This window comes from Clarias gariepinus, chromosome 19 (assembly GCF_024256425.1).
Source record: "Clarias gariepinus isolate MV-2021 ecotype Netherlands chromosome 19, CGAR_prim_01v2, whole genome shotgun sequence".
NCBI lineage: Eukaryota > Metazoa > Chordata > Actinopteri > Siluriformes > Clariidae > Clarias > Clarias gariepinus.
The window spans coordinates 9268678-9294972 of NC_071118.1; the positions used below are offsets into that span (position 1 = coordinate 9268678).

The 26295-nt window shown below is 39.6% G+C and overlaps 2 protein-coding genes across 4 annotated transcripts in view; both read right to left on the reverse strand.

Moving 5' to 3' along the window:
- Positions 1-505: 505 nt before the first annotated feature.
- Positions 506-1999, reverse strand: si:dkey-183i3.9 (uncharacterized protein C11orf87 homolog). The gene has a single exon (XM_053478595.1). It carries the CDS (start codon positions 1692-1694, stop codon positions 1308-1310), a length of 387 nt encoding a protein of 128 aa, XP_053334570.1. The 5' UTR covers positions 1695-1999; the 3' UTR covers positions 506-1307.
- Positions 2000-16016: 14017 nt separating this feature from the next.
- The window catches only part of ddx10 (DEAD (Asp-Glu-Ala-Asp) box polypeptide 10), a 52424-nt gene continuing 42145 nt past the window's right edge, over positions 16017-26295 (reverse strand). Inside the window, exons 17-18 of one of the 3 annotated variants that reach the window (XM_053478695.1) lie at positions 22333-22487; positions 16017-16362 (exon numbers count right to left, since the gene is read on the reverse strand). In XM_053478695.1, coding sequence (XP_053334670.1) covers positions 16167-16362; positions 22333-22487 — 351 coding nt within the window. In that variant the 3' untranslated portion in view covers positions 16017-16166. Of the gene's footprint in view, positions 16363-22332; positions 22488-26295 lie in introns of those variants that run through there. The other 2 variants (XM_053478696.1, XM_053478697.1) reach the window with 2 other exon arrangements.

Consider the following 26295-nt stretch of genomic DNA (forward strand, 5'->3'; position numbering starts at 1 on the left):
CTATCAGACACCATCCTCAAATTTCAAAAGTCACATATCAATTATGATTGCTATGCAAATTATTTAAGTGATTGAATTAATTCATAACATATTCCATTTACATTCATGGTCTTTTACAATGAAAAATGCACACAGCGTGTTAAAGTTTATTTAGGTGGACATTTAAAGCAGACATTTTGGGGGAGCTATTGAGAACTGATTATCAAGAATAATGATTGTTCGTGCCATGTTACTTTTGCTGCCTGGATTAAAATAAAAGCAGAAATTTTTGCCCATTATAAATGGCTCTAAACCTGAGATTTTACTTAGGAGGCAATTTACCTACCTAGGAGGAGGAAGGGGAAGAAACAAGGAAGAGGAGGAGGAGGAGGAGGAGAAGGAGGAGGAGAACGAAGTAGAAGAAATCAGAAGTTCCATGCCAGAGGTTTATAATAAATAATTTACCAAGTATGTAGTTTAATAAGCTTTATTTAGCATGAATAATTTGCAACTACAATAGCTAGCTTTCATTACTACACTATAAAATATTCAAAAAACAAACTAGAAAAAAAGTAAAACTTTATATTATTACTTTCAACACTTGAGTCTGTTTTCCTTTAATTTCCTTCATTTTGAGTGTGCTGCCAGGGTAAGTTATATAGTCATGTACAAATGATTTCCTATTATATAAGTTTGGTATAATTGCTGTTTATAATTGTTTCTGGCTAAGCTGACTTCTAAAATGACGTATGACAAATGAATAAGTAAACATAAATGAGTCAGATCAATCTATTATTTAACCATGATTTTCTCACTATTCTCAATCTTTAAGCACGTTCGGGCAAAAACAATTGTGTTTTTAAATTCAGTAAACATCTTAAAGCCCTTCAGTTGATTGACAAGAAGTGTTAGATTTAAAAAAACAACAACTTTATTTTGTTCATCAGGGACGCTCGAAAGCAGGAGGCAAGTCAATGTGGAGTATCATCCCATCAGCACCTTGGACAGCAGCAATCGGTAAACCTGCACCACAAGGCTGATGCTTCATTACAGTCCACAGCTGGCCTAATGTTCAACTTCTTTATATAACGTCCACACACAGTGCAGTATATATATAGATGGCTATTGAATATATTGAAAGCAGGGAAAACATATTCACATAGCCTAAACGAGTGTTTTTTAACTCCTTTTTTTCTATAGAGGAGAAGAAACCGAAATTAAAAACAAATGCAGACATGTCCCACGGTATGAGTAATACGGAGCAGCATGGGGTGTTTCACAATGCATCCAAGACATCTACAAGTCCCGCATAGTTACAGATCTCCATGTTATCGTGATACAGCTACAGATTCCAGGACTCCGGCCTCCACGGCTCCGGTGTGCGCGGATACGGCGGCGGTGTCCTGACGGCCAGGCGGAGGTGCAGTGCGTCCGGCGGCAGGACGCGCGATCACGCAGCGATCCGCTTTTCTTGCGGCCGGGACAGGGCTGAGCTGATCCCTCTCGTATTCCTCCTGAGCGCGCTGGATCTTCCGCCTCTTCATCTTGCCTTTGTGGCAGTGGTGCGTGGTGAGAGAAAGCGCCACGATGCCGACGATCGCGACGCCCAGGAGGATGAGCGCGAAGGTGGAAGAGAGCGGCGGCGGGAACGGCTCAACTTTCTCCGCGCAAGTGCCGTTAACGCAGCGCCAACTCTCTGTGCTCCTGAAACTCATCTCCACTGGACTGCAGGGATTTGATCCCACACTGTAAAAAGACGCTGGACTGGGTGTCAGTTAAGCGTCGGTTTTCTCGCCCCTAAAAAAACCAAACGGTAATGGCTGTGGTACCGGTTCCACCGACAATCCGAGCTCGCCGGACAGCTTTGGAAACTGGATAAGAGGGACTGTCCAGATGCTGATAGACGCCTTCGTTCAGTGTTAATCAATATATAGGACACGGAGGACACAAACTATATTCTGATCGTCTTATAAAAACGTTTCCGAATAAAAACGAAGCAGCAGAGTCCAGGTTCCCACAGTGTTCCAGCGGGCGGTCCTGTGCGGGCGCAGTGCTGTCCGAGTCCCCCGTTCTCTGTGTGTCTCTCTCTCTCTTACACACACACACACACACACACACTCAGACACACACACACACACGCACACCTTTGTCTTCCTATCCTTGCAAGGACCTTCATATAATAAAAAATAAGATTACAGCTACATAACAATCATATGCTACAGTAATATGTATGCTAACGTCATCTCAATAACCAAGAGAAGACAATTTGTCTTTGGGGACAACTCAAATGTCCCCATGTGGTTGGATATTTCTATCCTTACGGGGACAATTAGTTCCCACCTAGATATAAAAACATGACCACACACACACGCGCGCGCGCGCACACCTAGGAACCCAGGCACTGACGTCATCTTCACCATTCCGAAGTCTTGGTGTGATCACGGGTCAAACAGTGCACTCACTCGGGTTAGATAGTTAAAAATAATTATTTCAGCACCACAGTGAATGTTTAATGAAGGGCTTCCGTCAGTATAGAAATCCCGTATTTCGTTTATTAAGTATACAGTAAGCTAAAGAAAGCAGAGAAAGAATTTCCCGAAGCATTTAAGAATCTAAATTCTTAACAGATCAGCTGCTCCTCTGATGGACCCCCTTTGCAGAACTCTACAAGTGATTTAAGAATGCTGTTTAGGAACAAAATACAAAGTTAGAGCTGTTACATTTAAGGAACTATGATAAATCATACTCGTTTAAATAAATAAATGCATGAGTAGTATATGTGGATGACTTAAACAAACCCGAAACGAAGTTATGAAACATTTTGTTCGTGCTTTGAGCAATTTTTCAGTAGACCTCTTTAATTCAACTGATTTAAATTCAATTCAATTTTATTTGTATAGCACTTTTAACAATTGCCATTGTTGCAAAGCAGCTATACACAATCAGAAGAATTATTTAAGTTTGTACGACATGTGAACGTGTATAAATCAAAATGATAAGATTGTTCCTGATGAGCAAGCCGAGGACAACGGTGACAGTGGCAAGGAAAAACTCCCTGAGAAGGTACTAGGAAGAAACCGTGAGAAGAACGCATCCACATTTGGGTGAAACGGATAGCAGGGATTGATCTGCATCATACTGTGAAAGACTGGAAGTTCAGTATAACAGGAGATGTGTTTAAGTTAAATTGAAGTCCAGTTCATTATTGGAGGTTCAGGAAGACAGTAGGAAACTCCAGTCCTGAACTATCAAACGATTGAAGTTAACAGTCCTCAGAGAAAAGCTGTCTGCATCAGCCAAGGACAGGTGCGTCTTTGTGGAAAAGTGGAATTGCCCCAAGCACCACACGCATCCCAGGCAGACCATATGAGGCATCCATGCGACAAGATCTCCAACCAGAAGCAGGACACCAGGACGAATCAGACAGCTTCAGGGTGCAGAGGGGGTCTGAATCACTGGCAGCTCAGGGACGACATGTATAGCTCGACCGAGAGATAGGTAGAGGGAAAGATAGGTATGGTCACAGTCAAACAATGTATAATGTGAATGTATATTTAGTGCAGAGTGCAAGCAGGGACTCCAGCAGGACTAACTATGACAGCATAACTAAAGAGCCAGGAGGAAACACAGACATGAGGGCTCCCTGAGATGTAAAGCAACCAATCACTTCACTGTCAACAAACCTGAGGGATCAGTGAGAGTGGGAAGGACAGCATCTAAACATACCAGTTCACCATAATACTCTACGTCTATGAGTCTCCCAGATCTGCTCCTTTACCTAAGGCAAATCTATTTACAAAAATGCTTGGCTAAATAAATAGGTTTTTAGCCAAGTCCCAAACATTAATTGGAAGACTATTCCATAACTTTGGGGCTTTGTAAGAAAAAGCTCTACCCCCTGCTGTAGTTTCCATAAATTTGATAAATATAGTTTCCTACTTTGATTGAAGTAGGCATGGTGGATCGTAAAACACAAGCAGTTTACTCAGATACTGCGGGGCGAGACCATTTTTTGCTTTATTAGTCAATAGTAATATTTTAAAATCAATGCGAAATTTCCCAGGGAACCAATGCAGTGTGGATAAGATAGGGGTGATGTGCTCGTATCTTCTGGTTCTAGTGAGGACTCTTGCTGCTGCATTCTGGACTAATTAAAGCTTATTTATTTAGTTAAACAACCAGACAGTAAGGCGTTACAATAGTCCAACCTAGGGGTGATAAAAGCATGAACTAGTTTTTCTGCATCGTTTAGTGACAATATATTTTTTTATCTTGCTGTATTTCTGAGGTAAATTAATGCTATCCTGGTAATATTATTTACATGTGCTTCAAATGAAAGGCTATAATCACACAGGTCTTTCACTATTGCACTTGATGGAACCGAAAGGCCATTTAAAGTTACAGTGTGATCAGAAAGCTTGCTTCTAGCAGCTTGTAGTCCTATGACTAGAACTTTTGTCTTATCAGGATTAAGCAGAAGGAAGTTAATTAACATCCAATCTCTTATGTCCTGCACACATTGCTCAACTTTGGTAAGCTGTTTTTTCTTATCTGGTGCTGCTGAGACGTATAACTGTGTTATCAGCATAACAATGAAAACTTATACCATACTTACGAATTATGGTGCCCAGAGGAAGCATGTAAAGAGAAAAAAGCAGTGGGCCTAAAACTGAACCCTGTGGAACACCAAACTCCACTTTGAACATGCAGAATGGTAATCATTTAAATCTACAAACTAATAACAATCAGTTAAATAGAATCTAAGCCATTCCCTTCATTCCTACTACATTTTTTAATCTGTAAAGAAGAATGCTAGGATCAGTAGTGTCGACAGCTGCACTGAGGTCAAATAACACAAGTATAGTGACGCAACCCTGATCAGAGGCCAATAGGAGGTCATTTACTACTTTAACAAGTGCTGTCACTGTGCTGTGATGAGGCCTAAATCCTGACTGATACCGTTAGTTTATGCCATTCCTATGTAGATATGAACATAGTTGGTGTGCTACTATTTTTTTCCAGAATCTTAGAGATAAAGGGGAGGTTTAATATCGCCCTGTAATTGGACAGCTGACAAGGGTCAAGGTCAGGTTTCTTAATTAGCGGTTTAATAACTGCTAATTTAAAGGATTTGGGAACATACTCACTGCTGAAAGAGAAGTTAATTATTTTCAACAAGGGTTCTGTTATTGCTGGTACTATCTCCTTCAGAAAATGTGTCGGTATAGGATCTAATACACAGGTTGACGATTTTGAAGAAGAGATAAGTGAAATTAGTTTACTTTCACTACTGTATGTTGTTGTTGAGATTTTTGCAGTGGTCTTGTTTCTAGTTTATTTAACTACAGTAGTAACTAAAAATTTCGGATTATTTTTGTTGTTTTCAATAAGAGTGGAGATATAAAATTTTTTTTTTTTATAGTTCAGGATGTTCTCCTTTCACGCTATTTGGAATACTAGCAATTTAGTTTGACGCCATTTGCATTCTAATTCCCAAGCGGTTTGTTTTAAAGTGCGTGTGTGGTCATTATACCAAGGAGTGAATTTCTTATCTCTAATCATTTTCCTTTTAACTGGAGCTACATTATCTAAGGTATAACAAAATGTTGCCTCTAAATATTCAGTCGCCTGATTGAGTTCTGTAAAGTCAGATGGCGATCGAATCAAAGTTGATAACTCTGGGAGATTATTGATAGCTCTGTGTGGTATTTGATGTGAATGTACATTTAATGTGGTAGCGCGGCGCTGTGTATACATTATTACTATAACGCACTTTAATTGAGACAAGACAGTGATCTGAGATAGCTTCAGACTGTGGAATTGTGGTTATATTTCTTATACTTAATCTAAAGGATATTATTAAATCTAAAGTGTGACCTGCTTTATGTCCTACTACACACTGAGTTAGTCCCACTGAGTCCAGTATGGACATAACTGCTGTTCTCAGAGGGTCTTCTGCATTCTCAAAATGAATATTAAAGTCTCCAGCTATTAACACTTTGTCTACAGAGACGCAAAGTTTGAAAGGAAATCTGCAAATTCATAGAGAAATTCAGAGTACAGCCCTGGAGGTTTGTAAATGATAATTAGTGTGATCGACTGAGCTGACTTCATATTTGTAGCTATACTTTTTATGTTACTATAGAGAACTTCAAATACATTAAATTTGAGTCTGTGTTTTTGTATGATAGACAGATTATCATTGTAAATAACTGCAACGCCTCCTTTCATAACATCAAAAAACTCATTAATTTAGATGTTAGAATGTACTGTATGTCCATCAGAGTGTTCCACACAAGGGTTCCTTAACCTTTTTCTTCCGCTGCTTCTTGTGCTGGAGTCCCCTCCTGTCCAGCATACCTGATTTAACTAAACAGCTAATTAAAAGCCTTTTCTGAAATGAACTGGATGTGATTGAGTAGAGAAAACACAAAAATGTGCAGATCCGAGAGGAGAGTGGGAACCTGTATGCTAAAGCAACCTTATTTAAAATCATCCAACTCTTGTGTTTTTTTTTTAAGATTGACATCATAAGCCTAAAGAAACTTGTTTATTTGTCATAAAGGGCTAATAGTGTCATGTACTAGACCTATGATCACTGCCCTTAAGTAAAGCCTAAACCCCTGTGACTACACCCTACCTTTATAGAGATCTGACTGTAAACTGTCCAAACCTGAAGTGTTTTTTCCCCCTCAAATATTTGCTAGAGACTGGCTAAACAAGTAAATGCCAGCCTTGTCCATGGAGTCCTCTCTGTCTTACCTATTTTGTTGTCTTCCCTGCTCTAATACACCCGTCCAACTAATCGATCAGCTGGAACAGGGCTGCCACTGGGCCCCATGACAGGGCATAAAGTGCCAACTGCCATGTAGTGACACTCCCATCCACAGAACCCATCTAACTGTGCTCTATTTCAGCAGCTGGTTTTGTGCCAAATGTGTCCTGTCAGTCCAGAACATCACAGCCTGAAGGCTGACGGCCTGAGCCAAAGAACTAACACTCAAGCAATTTCAGCCTCTTGGCATTTTGTCAGTCAAAGTGCTTTCATGCATGGTGCTTGTTCTAATACATTACTGTTGCTATGGTAACAACTATCTTACACAGCATAGTCTACATGACAGACTTTAGAAAATTATCAATGGTTATACACACTTTTAACCATTTTTTTTTGTTAAAAAGACAATTATTAGGCAATTCTAGAAGGAGTCTCCAATCTCAGTGCTTTGTAACTTTGTGCCTTCAGGTTTAGTGACATGGAAAAAGACTACAGAATAGAACAGTTTGAACTGTAAAGTATCCCAGACACATTACAAGTTGCATTTTTGTGTTACCTTTAAGAAACAAATAAAAAGCTAAAGGCTGATAAGACAACTGTTAGTAGCTGCTGTTTCATTGATGTTCCACAAATTCAAATGTTATTATAAATTGATAAAATGTGCAAAATGTCATCCTTTAATTAACACAGTTTTAGAAGTTGGTGAACTGATGAGGCATGAGAGAATATACGCTATAGAAGGAAAGTAATCAACTTGGTTTGTGAAATGGTCCTCTGCTTTGCATTACACCATCCTGTCACTGGTATTTTTTATATATAACACCACACAATCATTTTTTATATCCTACTCATCTAATTTTCTTTGCTGGTCTTCCTAGTATTGCCACACTCAACCCAAAAAGGGTGACACTGAACTAAACAGGAAATCACTGCAATATCTGCTAGACCAAGACAAAAAAAACTCACTTGCACGAGAAACTGGTATAGTTTATTTTGTTGGAATACTAATGTTTGGAAATAGAAATATATACAGTGAGGTCAATAAGTATTTGATCACCCTGTGATTTTGCAAGTTCTCTTACTTAGAAATCATGAAGGGGTCTACAATTTTCAGCATAGGTGCATTTCCACTGGGAGAGACAGAATCTAAAAAGAACAATCTGGAAATCACATTGTATGACTTTTTAACAATCTATTTGTGAATTACTGTGTCAAATAAGTATTTGATCACTTGCTTATCAGCCAGATTTCTGTCCCTTAAACACCTGTTATTTTGCTTTTAAATAGTCCAGCTACACTCTGCTCATGATTCTAAATTATTAGCACCTGTTTGAGGTCGTTAGCCATCATAAAGACACCTGTGCACCCACAATCAGCCAAAGTCTAAGTAGATACATGGGGTATTATTGATGCTAAGAATGGTGAAGAATCAGTCCAGAACTACACAGGAGAAGCTGGTCAATGCCGTTAAGAGACCTGGGACCATCGTTTCCAAGGCTACTATCAGTAATACACTAAGACGTCATGGTTTAAAATCTTACAGCGCACGGTAGTTTCCCCTGCTTAAGTCAGCCCATGCCCAGGCCCGTCTGAAGTTTTACCATCTGGATGATCCAGAGGAGTCATGGGAGAAAGTCCTGTGGTCGATAAGACCAAAGTAGAACTGTTTGGTCTTAACTCCATTCGCTGTGTTTGGGGGAAAAAATGATGAGCATCATCCCAATAATACCATACCTACAGTGCAGCATGGGGCTGGAAGCATCATGCTCTGGGGGTGTTTTTCTGCACACGGAACAGGACGACTGCAGTGTATTTAGGAGAGGATGAACGGGGCAGTGTATTGTGAGATATTGGGCAAAAACCTGCTTCCCTCAGCCAGGGAATTAAAGATGGGTCGTGGCTGGGTCTCCCAACATGACAATGACCCACAGCACACAGCCAGGAAAACCAAGCAGTGGCTCCGTAAGAAGCATATGGACTATTTAAAAGCAAAATAACAGGTCATTGAGGGTCAAAAATCTGGCTGATAAGCGAGTGACCAAATACTTATTTGACACAGTAATTCACAAATAAATTATAAAAAAAAAATCTTACAATGTGATTTCCAGATTTTTCTTTTTAGATCCTCTCTCACAGTGGAAATGCACCCATGCTTAAAAAGTGTAGACCCCTCCATGATTTCTAAGTAAGAGAACTTGCAAAATCACAGGGTGATCAAATACTTATTGACCTCACTGTGTAGGTGTGTGTGTATATATATATATATATAAACAGTATAACAAAACTTGTGCAAAGAGTCATCTTAATTTCTCTCCAAGATTTTGGGAGAGTAAGACCGCTGCATTAAGTCGTCTCCAGCACATCCGAAAGATTCTCAATGGGGTTACTGTAAGGTCTGGACCCTGTGGTGTCCAATCTGTGTGTGAAAATGATGTCTTATGCTCCTCAACCCAATCTGTCATAATTCGAGCATTATGAATCCTGGTATCATCCTCTTAGAATATAACAATGCCATCATACAAGAAAAATCCATTGAAAAAAAAACCTGGTCAGTCATAGTATTCAGGCTGTCAGAGAACCTCATTTTTTTGAGTAGATAATGTTGCTGAACCTAGACCAGACCAACAGAAACCCCAAATCATAATGCTGACCCCACAGACGTGTATGGTAGGCACTAGACATGATAGGTGCATTACTTCACCCACCACTCTTATCATGATCCACCCTTCACTCTGGAACAGGGTAAATCTGGACTCAGGGTAAATCAGACTACATGACATTGGTCCATGCTCCACAATATATTCTTTATGCACCCTAGCAAATTAAAGACTTTTTAGTTCCCCGATTGGCCTCACTGATAAGTGGCTACACAGCTGTTTAATCCCAAATCCCTCGATTTCTCTTCAAATTGTGTGTATAAATGCTCTTACATACACTATTAAACATAGCTGTAAGTTTAACTGTTGTTTCTTTTTTTTTTGTAACAATTTGATTACACCAAACATTTACTGTACATGATCCCTGAACAGGATGGTTCACATTTTTTCTGACCACATTTCTTCCTTAAAGATTAGGTTCATCATGATCCCGCCAGGTTTTAAGAATGCATTGAGGAGTGTCAACAATCTCCTTAGTTTTTTTCTTTGCTTAATGCGGCTAATCATTTTAATCCCTCTGAAACTAAGTAGCATCTTTGCCATGACCACAGGACATGTCTTCTGAGAAGCTACTCACTGCATCAGTTATTAATCACTGCAGTAAGTATCCAATGGAACGCTTTTATCTATTTGCTTACTTAAATCCTAGTGGGGCAGCAAGGTGGTGTAGTGGTTAGCACTGTTGCCTTTAACCTACAGGGTCTGCGTTTGATTCCCGGACAGGATTGATTCCTGTCTCTGTGTGCATGGAGTTTCCTTGTTCTCCCTGTGCTTGGTGGGATTCCTCTTACAGTCCAAAGACATGCAGATTAGGCTAATTGCCATTCCAACTTTTCTGTAATGAGTGTGTGTACCCTGCGATGGATTGCGTTGTGCCCAGGGTATACCCCGTCTCATGCCCCAAGTTTCCTGGGATAGGTTCCAGACACCCCTCCCCCCCCCCCACCATCCTGCATACAGTATTAAGTGGTATAGACAATGAGTGTGTAAGTGAGTAAATCCTGGTGGTGACTTTATTTGTCCAGGCAGTGTGTAATATATATGACTAATTATAACTGACTGGCTCCCACACATTGTCCTCATCTTGTTTTTACTTCCTTTTCTAATATTCACAAAAAAATAAAAAATAACTAAAGAACCACATCCATACTTATTGATGTCTCACTAATATTGTTTGGGAGACAATACATATTACATTTATTCCCGCATTCTGACAGTTGGCATTTATCTGGACATGATCCTACAGGGACGCATTCCTGTCCTGCCTGTCATGTAGCTAAGCTTTTGCATTTGGCACAGATTCTTCAATATTTACAACAGCATTCAGTAGAAGCAAAGCCTACTGAGAAAACCAATCTGACAATGCACAAGCCCCAATTAAGTTCGACGTCATTATCACCACATTAGTATCAGTCATTGTGAAGAGAGAAGAATTCAGTAGATTCATTGACTGGCTAGAAAGACAAAGCTGAAGGAACAAGGTTAATAAAAAAATAAAAAAATAAAAAAAATCAGATTGTGAGAAATTACTTTAGGAAATAACAACCCCATAACTTGACCATCGTTAAAAGAAACTGGTGTGTTTCGCCAGGGGCTGCAACAGCACGCTGCGAAATCGTGAGACGTCTCACCCTATAAAATGACACTTTTTTTGTTTGCTGCTTGCGGTCACACACTTGCACTTCAACAAAGACCCCTGGTCTGAAAATACACTAATTCCTAGCTAGAACGAAACAAAGAAAGGAAACTACTCAAGTTTCTACTCAAGCTGAAGGTCTATAGCATTTGAAAAATCATGTGACTTGAGGTGAAACTTCAAAAAAAAAAAAAAAAAAAGTTCATATGACATTGTGAAAGGCAATATCGCATGATGTTTTTTTCACATAAATCAAATAAAAATGTGTTTTTCCTGTAGGGGAATCTTCAGATAATAGAACTGTGAAAAAAAATAAAAATAAATATAAACCTGATTAAAAAAGAAGAAGAAGAAGAAAAGACCCGATCCCTAAAACTGTGCAGCAAGATTAATAAATGAAACCTCTTGCCCAGGGGGCATAAAGTTCCATGCTGAGTAGGAGCCCACCCTTTACCACCCCTCTAACTGCACTTTATTTTATCAGCTTATCCTGTGCCAAGTGTGGCCTGTCAATCCAGAACAGTCTGACCAACAGTGCCTGCCAGTGAACTGAACTCCAGCAATTTCACCCTCCAGTCACTTGGACACAATTTTCTTCTCAAATGTATTCAGTAAAAGCAATTTTTGTTATTGCGGAAAACAGACCTGAAGAATATAAACCACTTTTCTTTTTTTTTTTTTTGTAGATTCTGTAGTTATGTACCTGTATGGTGGCACGGAGTTGTAGAGGTGTAGCAGTGACCTTGCACCTCCAGGTTCGATTCCCGTCTCTGTGTGCATGGAGTTTGCTTGGTGGGTTTCCTTAGGGTACTCCGGTTTCCTCCCACAGTCCATGGACATGCAGGTTAATCTCATTGGCGTTCCCATGTTGCCAGTAGTGTGTGAATGAGTGTGGGACTGTGTGCCCTGCGATGGATTGGCACCGTAACTAGGGTGTACCCTGTCTCGTGCACTAAGTCTCCAGGTAGGGATAGGCTCCAGGCCCCCTGTGACCCTGTATACAGGATAAAGTGGTGTAGTTACGATGAGTAAAGAAATGTAAAATTGGTCAAAAAGAAACAGGCATGACCGCCTTACTCCATTTTTTATTTTAGTTTTGAAACAGAGATACAACACTCACACTAGTGATGAAGTAAAGAAACTTACAGCTACCCGTGTGGATGGAGTTCCATCAAATCTCTCCCATCCCTTGTTTGCTTTCATCCATTCATACTTAATAAGCACTTTATCCTGGTCTGAGTCACACCGGATCCACGAAAAAACAGCTTGTTTAACAATTCAAAATTATTTAAGCTGTGTGTGAGATGATCCAGTCACACATTCAACTGAACATGACTAGATTGACAGCTACAGTATATCTTGGCTTTTTGACTATAATCACAGTACTGGATGAAAACAGCTTTTTCTTTTTCAACACACATTATATCCAACTCATTCCAAAGCATTTTTTCTGACCATGAAAAAACAAACACGACTCACAGAAGTGAAGAGTGAATAAAAACAAAACAAAACACACACAAAAAAATCTCCCCCAGGCCAACTCATTAACTCAGACATTCACAAAGCCCCACGGTATTAGGAGCTGCTCTCACACCTTGCGAGTGACTCACTGAGGGAGAGGATCCAAATACGATAAATCCGTGTTGGCCCATTGGACTGTGACAAGCAAGCACATCTCCTCTCCCAGGAGGCACGGGCATAGATCCATATACTGTAATTACCTGCGTCAATAAATGGTGTATCCTATGCCAAGGCACAAATCCAATCCTGTGTAGGACAGCTTTGCACTAGGCAATAAAATGCATGCACGGAAATCAGGTCTACCCACACCCCCGCTTTTAACATGGATGAACTCTTCTAATGATAATAATAGTAATATGAAAATAAATAAATAAATAAATAGTCCGCTGTTTAGGGAAGCTGGCATTTACATGCAGTAAGCACTGCCTTTTCAATCTATCAGAGAGCACTTGCGATCTGCGCATTAGCTCTAATGATCGTCTTCCCATTGTGCTTCTCGTCTATTGTTGTTCAGGAACGGCCGGGCGCAGAATTGAAGGATTGAACCTTTCCATGTCTTTCTGTGCTGAAAAGGTTTATTAAAACCGAGAAAAAGGGAATGGAATTGCTCTCCAGGCAAGACGCGATGGATGATCAGTGGCAAAAACTGCAGAGGTTTTCACTCCAGCACAGAAACGCAATTCATCAACACGCTTGCCGGCCATGTCAACTTGCACCATCTCATGTTTCTTCCTTCCTCTATCTACTGTGCAACGAATCACTTCTGAGTTAAGATCCAACTTTTTATCAACTTCGTTTGACTTCACAAGACCATCTGCCCCATTTCAGATTTCGGCCTGGCTAGAAAACAAGCAGAAATTAGCGCCCCCCTGACTGAACGACAAACCAAGCACGCTGGTATATTTTAAAGAGCTGCAATAACCAAAAAGACAAGATTAGGACAAACTGTAACAGTCTCGATGGCACAAATCCTACGACTCGCCATGTCTGCTACTTCAAAAGTCACACGTGTGCTAAAGCATGGCATAGAGTCAACTCTTCTCATATAGGCAAATCACAGGCTCTTTAGAGATGAGCTGGGCGAATGCTGATGGACACGTACTTCAGCAGATGGCCTTTGTGCTCTGACGGAGAATAACAACAAGCCGTTTACAGTGTCTATGCCTTCTAGACATTTCTATTCGAAACTCAGCAAGAAAAATGGAAGAAATAGTCACCACGCACGGCGACGCGCGTAAAAATAACGAGAACTCTTAAAACACAAGAAGATACAGATGGTACCTGAATGTGTTTTCCACCTCAACAGTCCCGATGTAAAATCTTAAAAGTTTGTATGACATATGACTTGAGTAAACATCCAGCAGAGTTAAACTGCTAACAGAGCTAAACTGGATAAAAAGATCAAGCCCGGAATCTGTCCTAATATTTAAAATAATACATGAGATTGACAGCGCACTGTCCGAGACAACACTTCTCAAGACAGAGAATAAAAAAATAAAAAAAATAAAATTGAAAAAAGCCCAAAACCAGAAAAGGAGAATCAGGAAAGTTGAACACAAGTGAACCTAGTTACAAATTATAGTCATCTTGGTGCACACTCACAGGCCACCCTTGGAGTGCTTTCAGGAAAACTACTAGCTGTATGGGGGGTTGAGCAGGTTACACAACTTCCACACGGTAACCATAACAACACTCCAGATACTGTAGCGCTAGTATCGGCCAACTTATTAGGCTAGCTTGTTAACTATATTAGATTTATTCAAAGTAATAAAGAAAGTCGTGAGAAGGTTGTAGCTTTGAAGGCGGATTTTTTTTAATGTACGAACTGATTGTATGCATTTGTACAATTGAACACAAATACAGATTTTTTTTTTTTCTGTCATCAAAACACTGGAATGTTGCCAATAAAAAAAATCTCAAACATTCTTTGTCCCCTTGTACACTCTCATTTACAATAAGATAAAATATTATGCTGGCTGGAGGGTCCCTGGATGGAAACATAGTGGGTCTAAAAACTAAGACTGCCTAGTAGCTCAAGCCATAAAAATTCAGGTGTAAACAACCTCAGTCACAGGACCGATATTGCTCACTCTCTCGCTCTATATACGTCTTATCCTGTAAAGGGTCAGGAGAGGCCCAAAGTCCATCTAAGGCGCGAGTTATACCTTGGATGGGTTACACACCACAGGAAATTTGGAAACACCAATCCACATGGCCTTAAATTGTAGGAGTATCCGGAGGAACCGGCGTACCCAGAGGAAACCTACCAAGCAGAGGAAGAATCTGCAAACTAAAATAATTTTTACTGTTAAAAGATGGAACCTTTCTATTTTTGCCCATGGGCATCATCACGGAGCTATGATCGCTCAATATGGATTGTTCAGAAAGGACTTAATTTACTAAAACAGCAGCTTTGACAGTAGTAACATCTGCAAAAGAAATCACATTTATATTAAGGTCATCCTTCGAATATTTCATTGCTCACATCAGATTATTATAATTTTTATAATAGGTAGGGTTGTCTGATCTCTCAAATATGATATTTTTCAGATCAGATTTGAGTCACTTCCATACAATGTGCTAGATTTGATACATATTTGAATGAGAACTTTTTGCTTCTGTGCATGTGCAGGGTGCCGACGTCTTCAGTGAGCACCGGCAGCGCGGGGATTTCATAGCAGCGCTAGCAATAGCTGAGAAAACAGCTAAAGTAAAACATGAGGCGTTCTTCCTTTTTCTAGACCTCAACAAGTATAGCTGAATAACTGCTCGTCATCCTCTAGGGTAAAATCCCAACGATACCTTTGCTATAATCCAATAGTAGCGTTTGTAATTAACGAGCGGTCACACAAACTCTTGATGTGTTGTAATAACCAACGTGCGCATGCATGCTGTTTTAAAGGACAGACATGTCAACATTAAAGTCAGAGAAAATTCATTTATATAATTATGAGTGTGAACAATTGAGCCATGGAAATCTGATCTAACCCCCAAAAAAATTTAATAATATTGAGTGTGGCTCGTATTGTGTACATAACCAAATGTTGGCAAATTGTTGTGGTTTACAATTAATAAAACACTTAAAACATGCTCTTATTGGAAAATAATCAACTTTACAGTTTGAACAGTAACTTTGCTTCATGTCAGACCTGTTCCTGTTTTTTTTCTGTTCTGGGTAAATATGAAAAAAAAAAAAAGGGACGAAGCAAATATGAATGCAGACAGTACCCACAAGACCATATTGACCCAAAAAAATTGAGCAATAATGGATTGAGTATGCCAGAGGCTTTAAGATTGGCATCAGCAGTGCGGTTATCTGTGCATCCCACTGACACTTGAAACCACATGAAATTTAAATTTTTAGATTTATCTATGGTAAACAAAGACAGGCTGTTAAGTACAGATAGAGAAAGATGGTCTAGCAATTTCCAATAAGACGAGTCTAAAACTTTGTCCATCGTTAATTTTATTTCACAAAAACAAAGATAAACAAGTCCCACGATGTAGAAATGTAATAATTAGAGTCAATTATATGAAAAGTGTGAGGTGAGGGAAGTTGTGATCACAGTCACATGGTCGTACATTCGGTGAAAACAGTCTAACTCTGGCCTCCCAGCAACTGCAGCACCAGTTCCTCATCCTCCGCCAGGGAGAGACCAGTGTCCAGAGGCGCAGCTTCTGATCTGTTCCTTTTCCTCCCTCTTCCCGAGTGTGTGGCGTCGTCGTCATCATCATCATCATCTTCACTACTGCTGTGAGTCCTCTTCCTCCCCGCAAGCTCAGAGCCATCACTGCTTCACAAGAGACAAAGTAAAAAACATTAAAAACACAGAGCAGTCAACAATAAATCATGTTTACAAAAAAAGAAAGCTCATTCCGTGTCTCTTGAAAGACCCCATAATGCTTGTATGTGCCGTTAATTTTTCTCCTAAGCTATCCAATAAAGGTTCCCTCTGCACACTGCCTTGGGTCGTGTGAGCAGCCTGAACTCGCTGTAATTTCCTTCAAGCTGTGCCATAAGCATTCCCACCACACTGCTGATGACTTTAAAGAGCTCGCCAGCTTCTGTACGATGAGGGACGTGTATGCGCGAGCACACCCATGCATCATCCCACTAAATGAGCTCAACTACGCCTGCTGCTGAATTATTTAAGCTTCTTATCTAAACGTTCCCCAATCACTCAATCACAAAGAAACAGCATAAAGCCAACATAAAAAAAAAATTTAAAAAGAAGGCAGGAAAGTTCAATTTTGGACTTGACTCTTTTTTTTTTTTGTATTTTTTTTTATTAAGGGCTTTTGATTGCCCATAAACGTCTCTATGCAGTGAAAAATATTAACCTTCTGAAATTGCGGGCCATAATAAGACGCAAGTTATAATTTAATATTAATGGTTTCTCTCGCAGCTCACATGAATAAACCAAAAAGGTTTTATGAAAATGATTAAAATGCTCAAAAACTGCATTTGATAAAGAATTTGACAATTGTAACCAGGTGAAAATATACCATGCATGGACTGCAAAACCCCCACATTTCAACCGGATCCCACATTCCCGGATCGCACATTCACAATTTTTTTCAATCATAAATCTGATCTTTCTTGATTCCCCCATATTTGCACTTTTTTTTTTTAATCAACTCATTTATATTTTCTTTATTTTTTTTGCCTGTTGGTAACTAGAGAGCTACAGTATATAAGAAGGTTTTCTAAATTATCGCTGAATTTTCGTTTAAAAAATCCCATCACGAGAGAGTGTTAAATAAGGAAAAGACAATGTACAGCAAAAGGTTAAACATGTGGGAATGGCAGCTTTTTACAATCCAATAAAACTCTGATAGATAAGCCCATATACTAAATCCAGTCAGATATTATTTCCTACCAGAACATGATGTCTTCTAAATGTTTCATTTTGTGGAAAAAAAAAATCCATTTCACACTGGCTTTAACAAATCTCAAATTATATAAAATCTCGGCAAATGAGCATTTATCACATTAAAAGTGCGAAAGAACATTTCTGTCCTGAATATTCCCCTACATCATTATTCTTCTATTTAACAAATCATTAAAGAAATTATCCTTCTTCGTTCGAGAGGACAGAAATTGAATTCAGTCTGACCTCAATCTGTTTACTCACTAGTGATTTAGGTGAGCTAATCAATCTGTTTACTCACTAGTGATTGAGATATTTTGATTAACCCAGCAAAAAATTGAATGGGTAGCTTATTATTCTGCAACTAAAGATGGCTGTATATTTCTCACATAAAACCAAGCGTGTCGCTCCCTCACATGTGCATTCTAACATTTCATATCCGCAGTCACCAAGACTTGCATGAAAGGCCATGAAATGTCATTCAATCTGTTTAACAGTCAGCAAGCACACATCATTAGCCTTTTAAGGCATGTTGACTTCCACTCACTCCCATAAATCACTAGCCAGTTCCTAACAGAGCCGAGACACACTGCTGAATATCAATTTGGATGGGAAGAGCTGGCTCCGCTCCGTTCCAAACAAGAGGCATCGACGGAGCCATCCGTAAAGCATAGGCCGAAGCTCAGAACAATATATTTTAAGGTGTGAGTAATGCAGGTAGACAGGGGATAAAGTAGCTCGGCTCCGGCGGTGGGAGTACGTGGAGTGGAGCCAGAAGTCAGTGACAGGTGGTGTGCGTGAGAGCAGCAGAGCGAGTAGGGAGGACAGGTAGCACACACAAATGAGCCGGGGCTGTAGTGCAGGTCCAGGCTCTGGGCCCAGATGTAACGCGACACACATTAAGGCTGGCCTGTGGAGGGAGGCCGAGAACGGGGCGCTCAGATTTACAGCGCCTAAAGCCGCTCCTGCATTCGGCAAGTGTAGCTATGCAGTAAACAGCCAGCCAACGGGCATTAATCAGAGGCGCGGGGAGTGGCCCAGATCACCTGCCTCCATCTCTAATAAAAACCAGTGCAGAGGAGTGCAGGAAACTGGGAAAAGGGATGAAAAAGGAATTAGTGAACAATCTACGGCTAAGCTTTGAATTCACTGTGATGAACAGGATACAGAGCTTACTCATGATGAATGAATGAATGAATGAATGAATGAATTTACTAATGAAAGAAAAAACAGGAAGGAAGGAAATTTTTTTTTTAAATACAGGAAGGAAGATTAAAAAAACAGAAAAGAAACAGGTAGGGAGGGAGGAAGGAAAGAAATAAAGGGAGGAAACAAATAAGGAAGAAAAGAAAAAAGCCAGAATGAAAAGAAGAAAGGAAGGAAGGAAAGAATGGAAAGAAAAAAGAAGGGAATGAAGAAATAAAAGAAAAACAATAAAGAAAGGGACAGACGGGAGGGAAGAAAGTCAAGAAAAAGTAAGGAACGTACGAAAAAAAAGGGAGAAGGAATAAAGATGGAAAGGAAATGAAGAATACAAAGGAAACTAAATATAGGAAGGGAAGGAGATGTGAAGTAAAGGTAAAAGGCAGGAAAAAAAGAAAGGATCACGCGGCTGAGTTTCATTATAAAAAGCTTGTAGATGAAAGATTGGAAAAAAAATCGAGCTACCTTTAAAGGGACACTAAATAAGGTGATGTACAGTAAGTAAGGCATTTGGCAGAAGCTACTTTTATTGCTCTTACTGGAGACCACTGGACATCAGTAAGTAAGCAGAACTACCTCTGTGTAACAGCATATCTAATCGATTACAAATGACAACTGCACTCATTCACTCTTTATGCTTAAAATGCATGTGCTAGACAACCTGCGCTAGCCAAGTTAAAAAGGAGGTGACAGACATGGTCGCCACAAGTGTTGGCTATCGTTTGTTTTTTTACAAAACCGGTGCCAAATCGCTACTTTTAAAATGGCACTGATGTCTCAACGGTGTCTAAACCGAAACCTAAAAAAGGCACAAAAAATACTAGATAACATTTAAGAACTGCTTTTTATAAAGTAATTTAATAAAATAAAAATAAACTATATATTTAAATTATACAAGTACATACAAAACACAGCTACAATCATTTAACACCAATAACAGCAAAGTAGTTGGTGTTCCAAGTATGCAACAAATTAGCTTTAACTTTCAGCAATTCTTTTGCATAAATATGACCATATTTCCCTCTTTTGTCTGGACAAATACAATCTCTCTGCTGACTTTGCCAGGGTTGGTCTGACACTGCCAGCAGATGTCTGCAAGCTGTTAAACACTGCGCCTCCCTCTGCTTTTAACTTCATCCCGTCTGTACAAACATTAGTTGGATTTGTATTATTAGAGCTTTCCGACTCGCGTTCACGTGCATTTTTTCATTCGGGGAAATAATTTTCACATGCCCAGGCACCAAATTGAGGCTCTGGGTTTCGATAACCAACCCTAGTCACCTCTATATGAGCATACAGCTCACAATATGATTGCTGCTGCAAGAAGTTTACTATTTGAAAGATTTTTATTTACAATTTGGTAAATGTTAATGTTTGATAAATTATAAAACTGATGATTAATCACAGATTATGCCTGTGATTAACTAGATTATATTTTTTTCACACATGTAAGTGGCACACATCCACAGCTCACAACTTTGAATCCTTGAATGATGCCACAGTTATTCATAACCAGGAAAAAAAATAAACACCAACAAACCAATTGTAGACAGCTCAGAGTTCAGGTACTGTATGCAGAAGAGTGCAGAAAACCCTGCAGCTGTTCAAAAAGCCACAGGTGGGCGAATTCACATATCTCACCGGAAGCAAGTAAACTCTAGCCCTCCATGGTTTATATCAAGGCTTAGGAACTGGCTTAGATCAAAAGCAAAGCAAGAAAGCTGGGAAGAAAAAAGGTCAGTCTGTCGGTTGTGTTGTTTGGACATGTGAGGTGAATGTGTGTTTACTGGCAACATGAACAGAGCTGAAAGTTGTATCGACACCACCCATGATGTGCTCTTCTGTTAAGGGATTTGTGTAGCCTCCATGCATTTTCAAAGATTGGCACAATGCATGGGCAGAGACAAAAAAAACACAAAAAAAAAAACGCTTTCGGCTTGGTCCCTATAAAAGCAAAAAAAAATAAAAAAATAAATAAATAAATAAATAAATAATAATACAGCATACGATACAGTGATTTTTCACCTGCTGTATGAAAAGCTCTGCTGAACAGGAAATCCTGACCTTTTTACACAAAAAAGGAGACACGCGGAGCAAAGAGTGAACTACTGCCTCTAAAGCTTTTTAATCAATAGGCTTTTGTTTATCTAGTAAATAACATCATTAAGTGTGGAAGTAGGATGCAGAGGACAAAATCTGCTCCAAAAATCCAAAAAAAACGTGAACAAATTCGCCCGCACCACGGAACCCTAACTCGTGAACAGCATTTTTTTGGACGTATCGCCTTCTTCCCAGGATCTCCTACGTTAAATCTGTACGTAATTACACGTTTTATAGACATTCCTCTGCCAGTACAGGGATCAATGCTTTACACCGCCAATAATAAATGAATCTTGTTCTTCTATAAGGGAATAACTCCTTCTGAGAAGCAATTATGCAGTGCAGACTGAGGCTGATACACACAGGAGTGACAGTGCTGCAAACCTAATCAAAGTGTAGACCCAACAGACCCTGTGAGAGCCTTTGCAGTAATTAAGTACAGCAAGAATCAATTTCTCATTTTCAGATAATTAGAGGCTTATGATTCGATGTTCTGCTTCGCTTTAGTATAGAACGCTTCTGATTTACTGTATGTCTCAGCACATTACACAAAAGTAACAAGGCAGAAAATCAAGCTCTTGATATATCCACACTGCAGAGGTTAAAAAAACGTAAAAGCCGTGTAAAGCAGCGATAAGATCAGTCCGCACAATTAATTGCATTTTAGGCAAGATCCATTAACTAATGGTAGTCAAATATGGTATTAGTGAGCTAACTGTCTAAAATTAAAGATCACTGACTCTGGTGTCCTGAATTGTGCTTTAAGCTAGGTCAGAAGTTTCAGAAAAACTTCCCACATTCAAAAGCAGCTATCTCTCATGCTGGCGGCTGGGAAAAAAAAAAAAAAAAAAAAGACGCAAAACTTTAAGTAAAAGTGCATGCAGCATGTTTTTCTCAGAGGTGACAAATGAGAAGAAAAAAATGCATTGATAAGGTTTATGTATTGGCTACAAATCTCTGGAAGCGTACTAGAGTAATAAAAGATATTCGCTCAGTTGATGCTCATTCTTATCAATTAATTTACTCAGTACTTTTGCATTTTTTTTTATTCATTATAAACAGCTGCAGCAGTCTTCTACATCTATCTAAAATGATAGTGTTGGGATACAACTTTTTACAGTAATTTACAAATACAAAAGAAAAAAGCTGTAACTGGTTCATTTAAGAAGATGAAACTGGGTTTCTAAACTGCTCTACAAACTTGCTTGTAACAAACAAATCGCTTCACAGTTTACTCCACTCAAACTCTCACAATCGTCTCAGAACTCATTTTCTTTAAATACAAATTATAAAAATCAGATTTCTGTACAGCTGCTTTGTGACAATACTCATTGTCTAAAGTGCTAGTCAAATAAAACTGAACTCGATTCCATTGAATTTTAATCCTCACGAGGCTGTAGACTTCAAGAGAGAATGAAAAGACAGGAAGCAATAAAGAGAGAGCAGTTTGAGGATCAAGCAGCAGAAGAAATACAGCAAAACTGAAATCATGTCCTGTTTTTTTTTTTTTTTTAAACCTAGAGGAATAAGAAGTGATGAGCAATATGAAAACCTTCTGGTCCAAGTTTTTTGCCATCTTGACCGTCCTACCTTTCGTTATCTGAATTGCGCACTGTGTCAGGGTCGGGAAGAGTGCTGGGGTCAAACTCATCATCAGCGCCTGACAGGTACGCCACCACCTCCTCCTTATCATCATCATCATCATCTTCATCTCCATCCTCAACACCAGCCTTCTTTTTTTTCTCCTGGTAAAAACAATAGACCAAAATGACACATATGTATCTGCAGCTCTTTTTTCATGCAACAAATAATTTTTCATGCAACAAATAATTTCTGGGCTTGTTTATATACCAACCTTGTGAAACACAGCTGCCAAAAGGACAATGAAGTGAAAGGAAAAAAAAAAAAAAAACTGGACAAATCTTTATTGATTTGTTTTAAGTGGCCAGGCGATAGCCTAGACCAGCTTCTCCACGGCTAGTGAATTTAAGTAATGGGATGAGTCTCATTAAATTGTGTGACTCAACAAGTTCCCTGTTTAATTAATTGACCCATTCAGGTTCCACTCAATCCTTATAAACTAAAAAAAAAAAAAAAAAACCCTACAATTAAAAAGTTTTTAAAGTAATGAAACTCAATCAACCAGAATATTCTTTAACTCGACTAAAGTTATCTAGTTTAACATACGTGCAAAAAAACAAAAAACTAAATAGAGTGAAAACAATCAACAACAGGGTGATGCGATTACATAGAATCACTGTTACGGTATATTTTATTCAAAGTGTCTCATCCCTTTTATACCAAGTGGTTTGCCAACAATTTTATTATAATTTTCTTAAAGAATGAGAGTTCGTACTTTTTATTCATTTATATTTTACTTTCATTGTGGTAAAATGTCCACAAATTGACCCAGCATTACCAATGTTCTTTTCTCTCTTTGAAAGGCAAGAGGGGGAAAAAAAAAAAGAAAAAATTACAGCTCAACATGTCTGTGCATTGTTCTCCCTCTTGACATTTAAGCAATGTTCACATTACTAGCCCAAAGGGACTCAGATCAGTTTTACCCTAATGTAAGATTTTATCGGGCTGCCGGAACCCACATACCCTGATAATTTTTCAGATTGGAGTTTGTTCCATATGTGGTCCTAGATCGGATATGAAAAACTGTGCAAAAGTCTGGAAAAAACCCTTGTTTCTTCATATTTTTCTTCCAAAGAGCCAGACCGTCTTGCATTTTTAATGTAGTGTTGAGGAATAGTTCTCCAGGCTTCTTGAAGGAACTTTTCTAGCTCTCATTTTGAGTCCAGTCCCTGTACCAGAGTAGTTTCAGGGGGATGTTTATGAATCATTTAAGCATATAAAAAAAACTAACTAACTTGAGGCATGAACCAGTGGAAGAACTAATGCAGATGATAACAGGCCAGTGATATACTGATTATGCTGAATGGTGGGAACAGACGAGAGGGGAAATGAGTCTGCTGCTGTGATTGTTACATTAAACAACCCTCTTCTTTGTCTTACGGCTGTTTCCTTTCAGGGGTCGGCACAGTGAATTAGCTGCTTTCATCTAACCCTATCCTCTGCATCCTCTTCTTCCACACCAACTAACTTTCTGTCCTCTTTCATTACATCCATAAATTTCCTCTTTGGTCTTCCTCTAGATCTCCTTCCTGGCAGTTCCAACCTCAGCATCATTCTACCGATATATTCACTAAAACAACCAGTTTTTAAATATTACTTATATACTTATATCACAGCTGCAATGTCCAATGCAGGACATACAAAAATCATTTAGCTAAATTAAATTTAATTCCAAAAGTTAGGACACATCTTCTAATTCTATGTTTGTTCTTGATTTTATTTCTTTTTCCATTGTAAAACAATGCTGAAGGATATTAAGATTGACATTGAGACTACTACAGCTCTGTAAAGCCTTCATAACGGCTCTAATCTGAGGTGCTGTTAATTGATGATTTCTAAGGCTATTATCTCTAAATGAACGTTTCTTCCACAGCAGAGGTAAGCTTGGATCATGAGTTTCATCATGGTGCTTGATGGGTTTTATAAACGCACTTGACATTATTGTTCTTGCAAGCACTGTTGTTACTTAATTAACTTATTCCATGTGTGCTGTTTCATTGTCTTAAAATCTTCAGTATTGCTCTAGAATGTAGAAAATAAATTGCACAAGAAAGAATTAGAAGGTGTCGGGGGTAGCGTAGTGGACTATGGTTCGGGAGGTCCCAGGATCAAATCCCACAACCAGCTTGAGCAAGGCCCTTAACCCTCAACTGCTCAGATGCATAATGAGATAAAAATGTAAGTCGCTCTGGACAAGGGCATCTGCCAAATGCCTAAATGTAAATGTCTCACAGATAGGCCCTAAGATCCAGTACTAATAAGAATTTACTTGTGGCAAAACAAAATGTCTTATTGCAAAAGATGCAAATTTCTGTTTTACTTTACAGAAAAAACTTTGTTCTTTATAAATGACTGAAATAAGCATAGTACATAGTATGTCTTTACAACAAATTGAATATTATTTTCATAATCTAGATGATGACATGCAAGATCATAAGATCATAGGATACCTTCAGTTCCTCCTAACTGTTCAAATTTAAATATCACATTCTTCTTGTCATTTAACGATCTGCTGTGTATCCAAAAAGTTTCCTCGGTACCCCTTACAAACTTTTAAAATGCCTTGATGCCCATGCAATTTGTGGGACATTCAAGACAATAACTGAAATGCCCCTTGAGAAATGAAATTTATACCCTGTTCATTTGATAATGTATTCGTCAATAACATGAGCAATGTTGCCTGCTCTCAATTTTCATCAACACCGCCTGATTCATATTTTATATGAAGCATAACATGTCCATCTTTGGCAAAGATAAAATTGGTTTAGCATGCTTCTATATTTTACAGAAAAACATCTTCTGATGCACAACCTTGGACACATCATCAGTGTTGTTTCCTGGACTCCCGGGGTGTTTCGGGTCTTACAACAGACACCCTCCTCCAGGCGACCCGACCGAGGCTGATCAGACCCCGGCCTGTGTCCAAGTGGCATGCTACCGCCCCCACCGTTCTCCCCTCTTCAACCAGAGCCATCTGGATGCTTTCTCGACTGCCTCCACATTGCTACTTATGGCTCTTCTTCGGTTGATGCCTGTTATGCCCAGTGTACCATAGGCCTTGCTCAGGGTCTGGCTGGCAAATCCCCGACTGCCTATTTCCACTGGCATACACCTGGTCCTCCACCCATTCATCCGACACTGCTCTACTAGCTCCTGATATTTTTCCCTCTTCCTCTCCTGAGCCTCCTCCATCCTCTCCTCCCAGGGCACTGTTAGCTCTAGCAAGATTAACTGTCTTGTGGCCTCAGAGACCAAAATGATGTCAGGTCTCAATGTAGACTGGGTAATGTGTTGTGGAATCTTCAGTTGCCTCTCTAGGTCAACTGACATCACCCAGTCTCGGGCCGTGGAAAGCAACCCAGAAGAGCAGCTCTTTGATGTTCCCTCTGGCCTTTGTCCTTCCTTGATGAAGTGAATGGCCTTGGCTGTGGCTTGGCGGTATCGGCTGTCCTTGATCCCCTTGCTGATTGCATCAGCTATTGATTTAAGGACCTGATCGTGTCTCCACCGATACCGGCCCTCGCCTAATGCCTTGGAGCAGCTACTCAAGATGTGTTCTAACGTCCCTGGCTTGGAACACAGCGGGCATGCCGGTGTCTCTACTCTGCCCCATGTGTACAGGTTAGATGGGCTGGGAAGAATGTCATAGACCCCCTGGATCAAAAACCTGATTCTCTGGGGGTTCCATGTCCAGATGTCCTTCCAGGTGACACTCCGCTCCATCGCCTGCTCCCACTTCATCCAGGCACCTTGCTGCCGCATGGCCACTGCTCTGTTGGTTCTCTCCTCCTCAACTGAAGCACGCACCTCCTCCTGCACCAACCTCTGCCTCTCCCTCCCGCTGGCAAAGTCGTATCGGGTTGCTGTTAAACTCCCAAGTCCGGCTCTGCCTTGCGCTACTGTCCCAAGGAT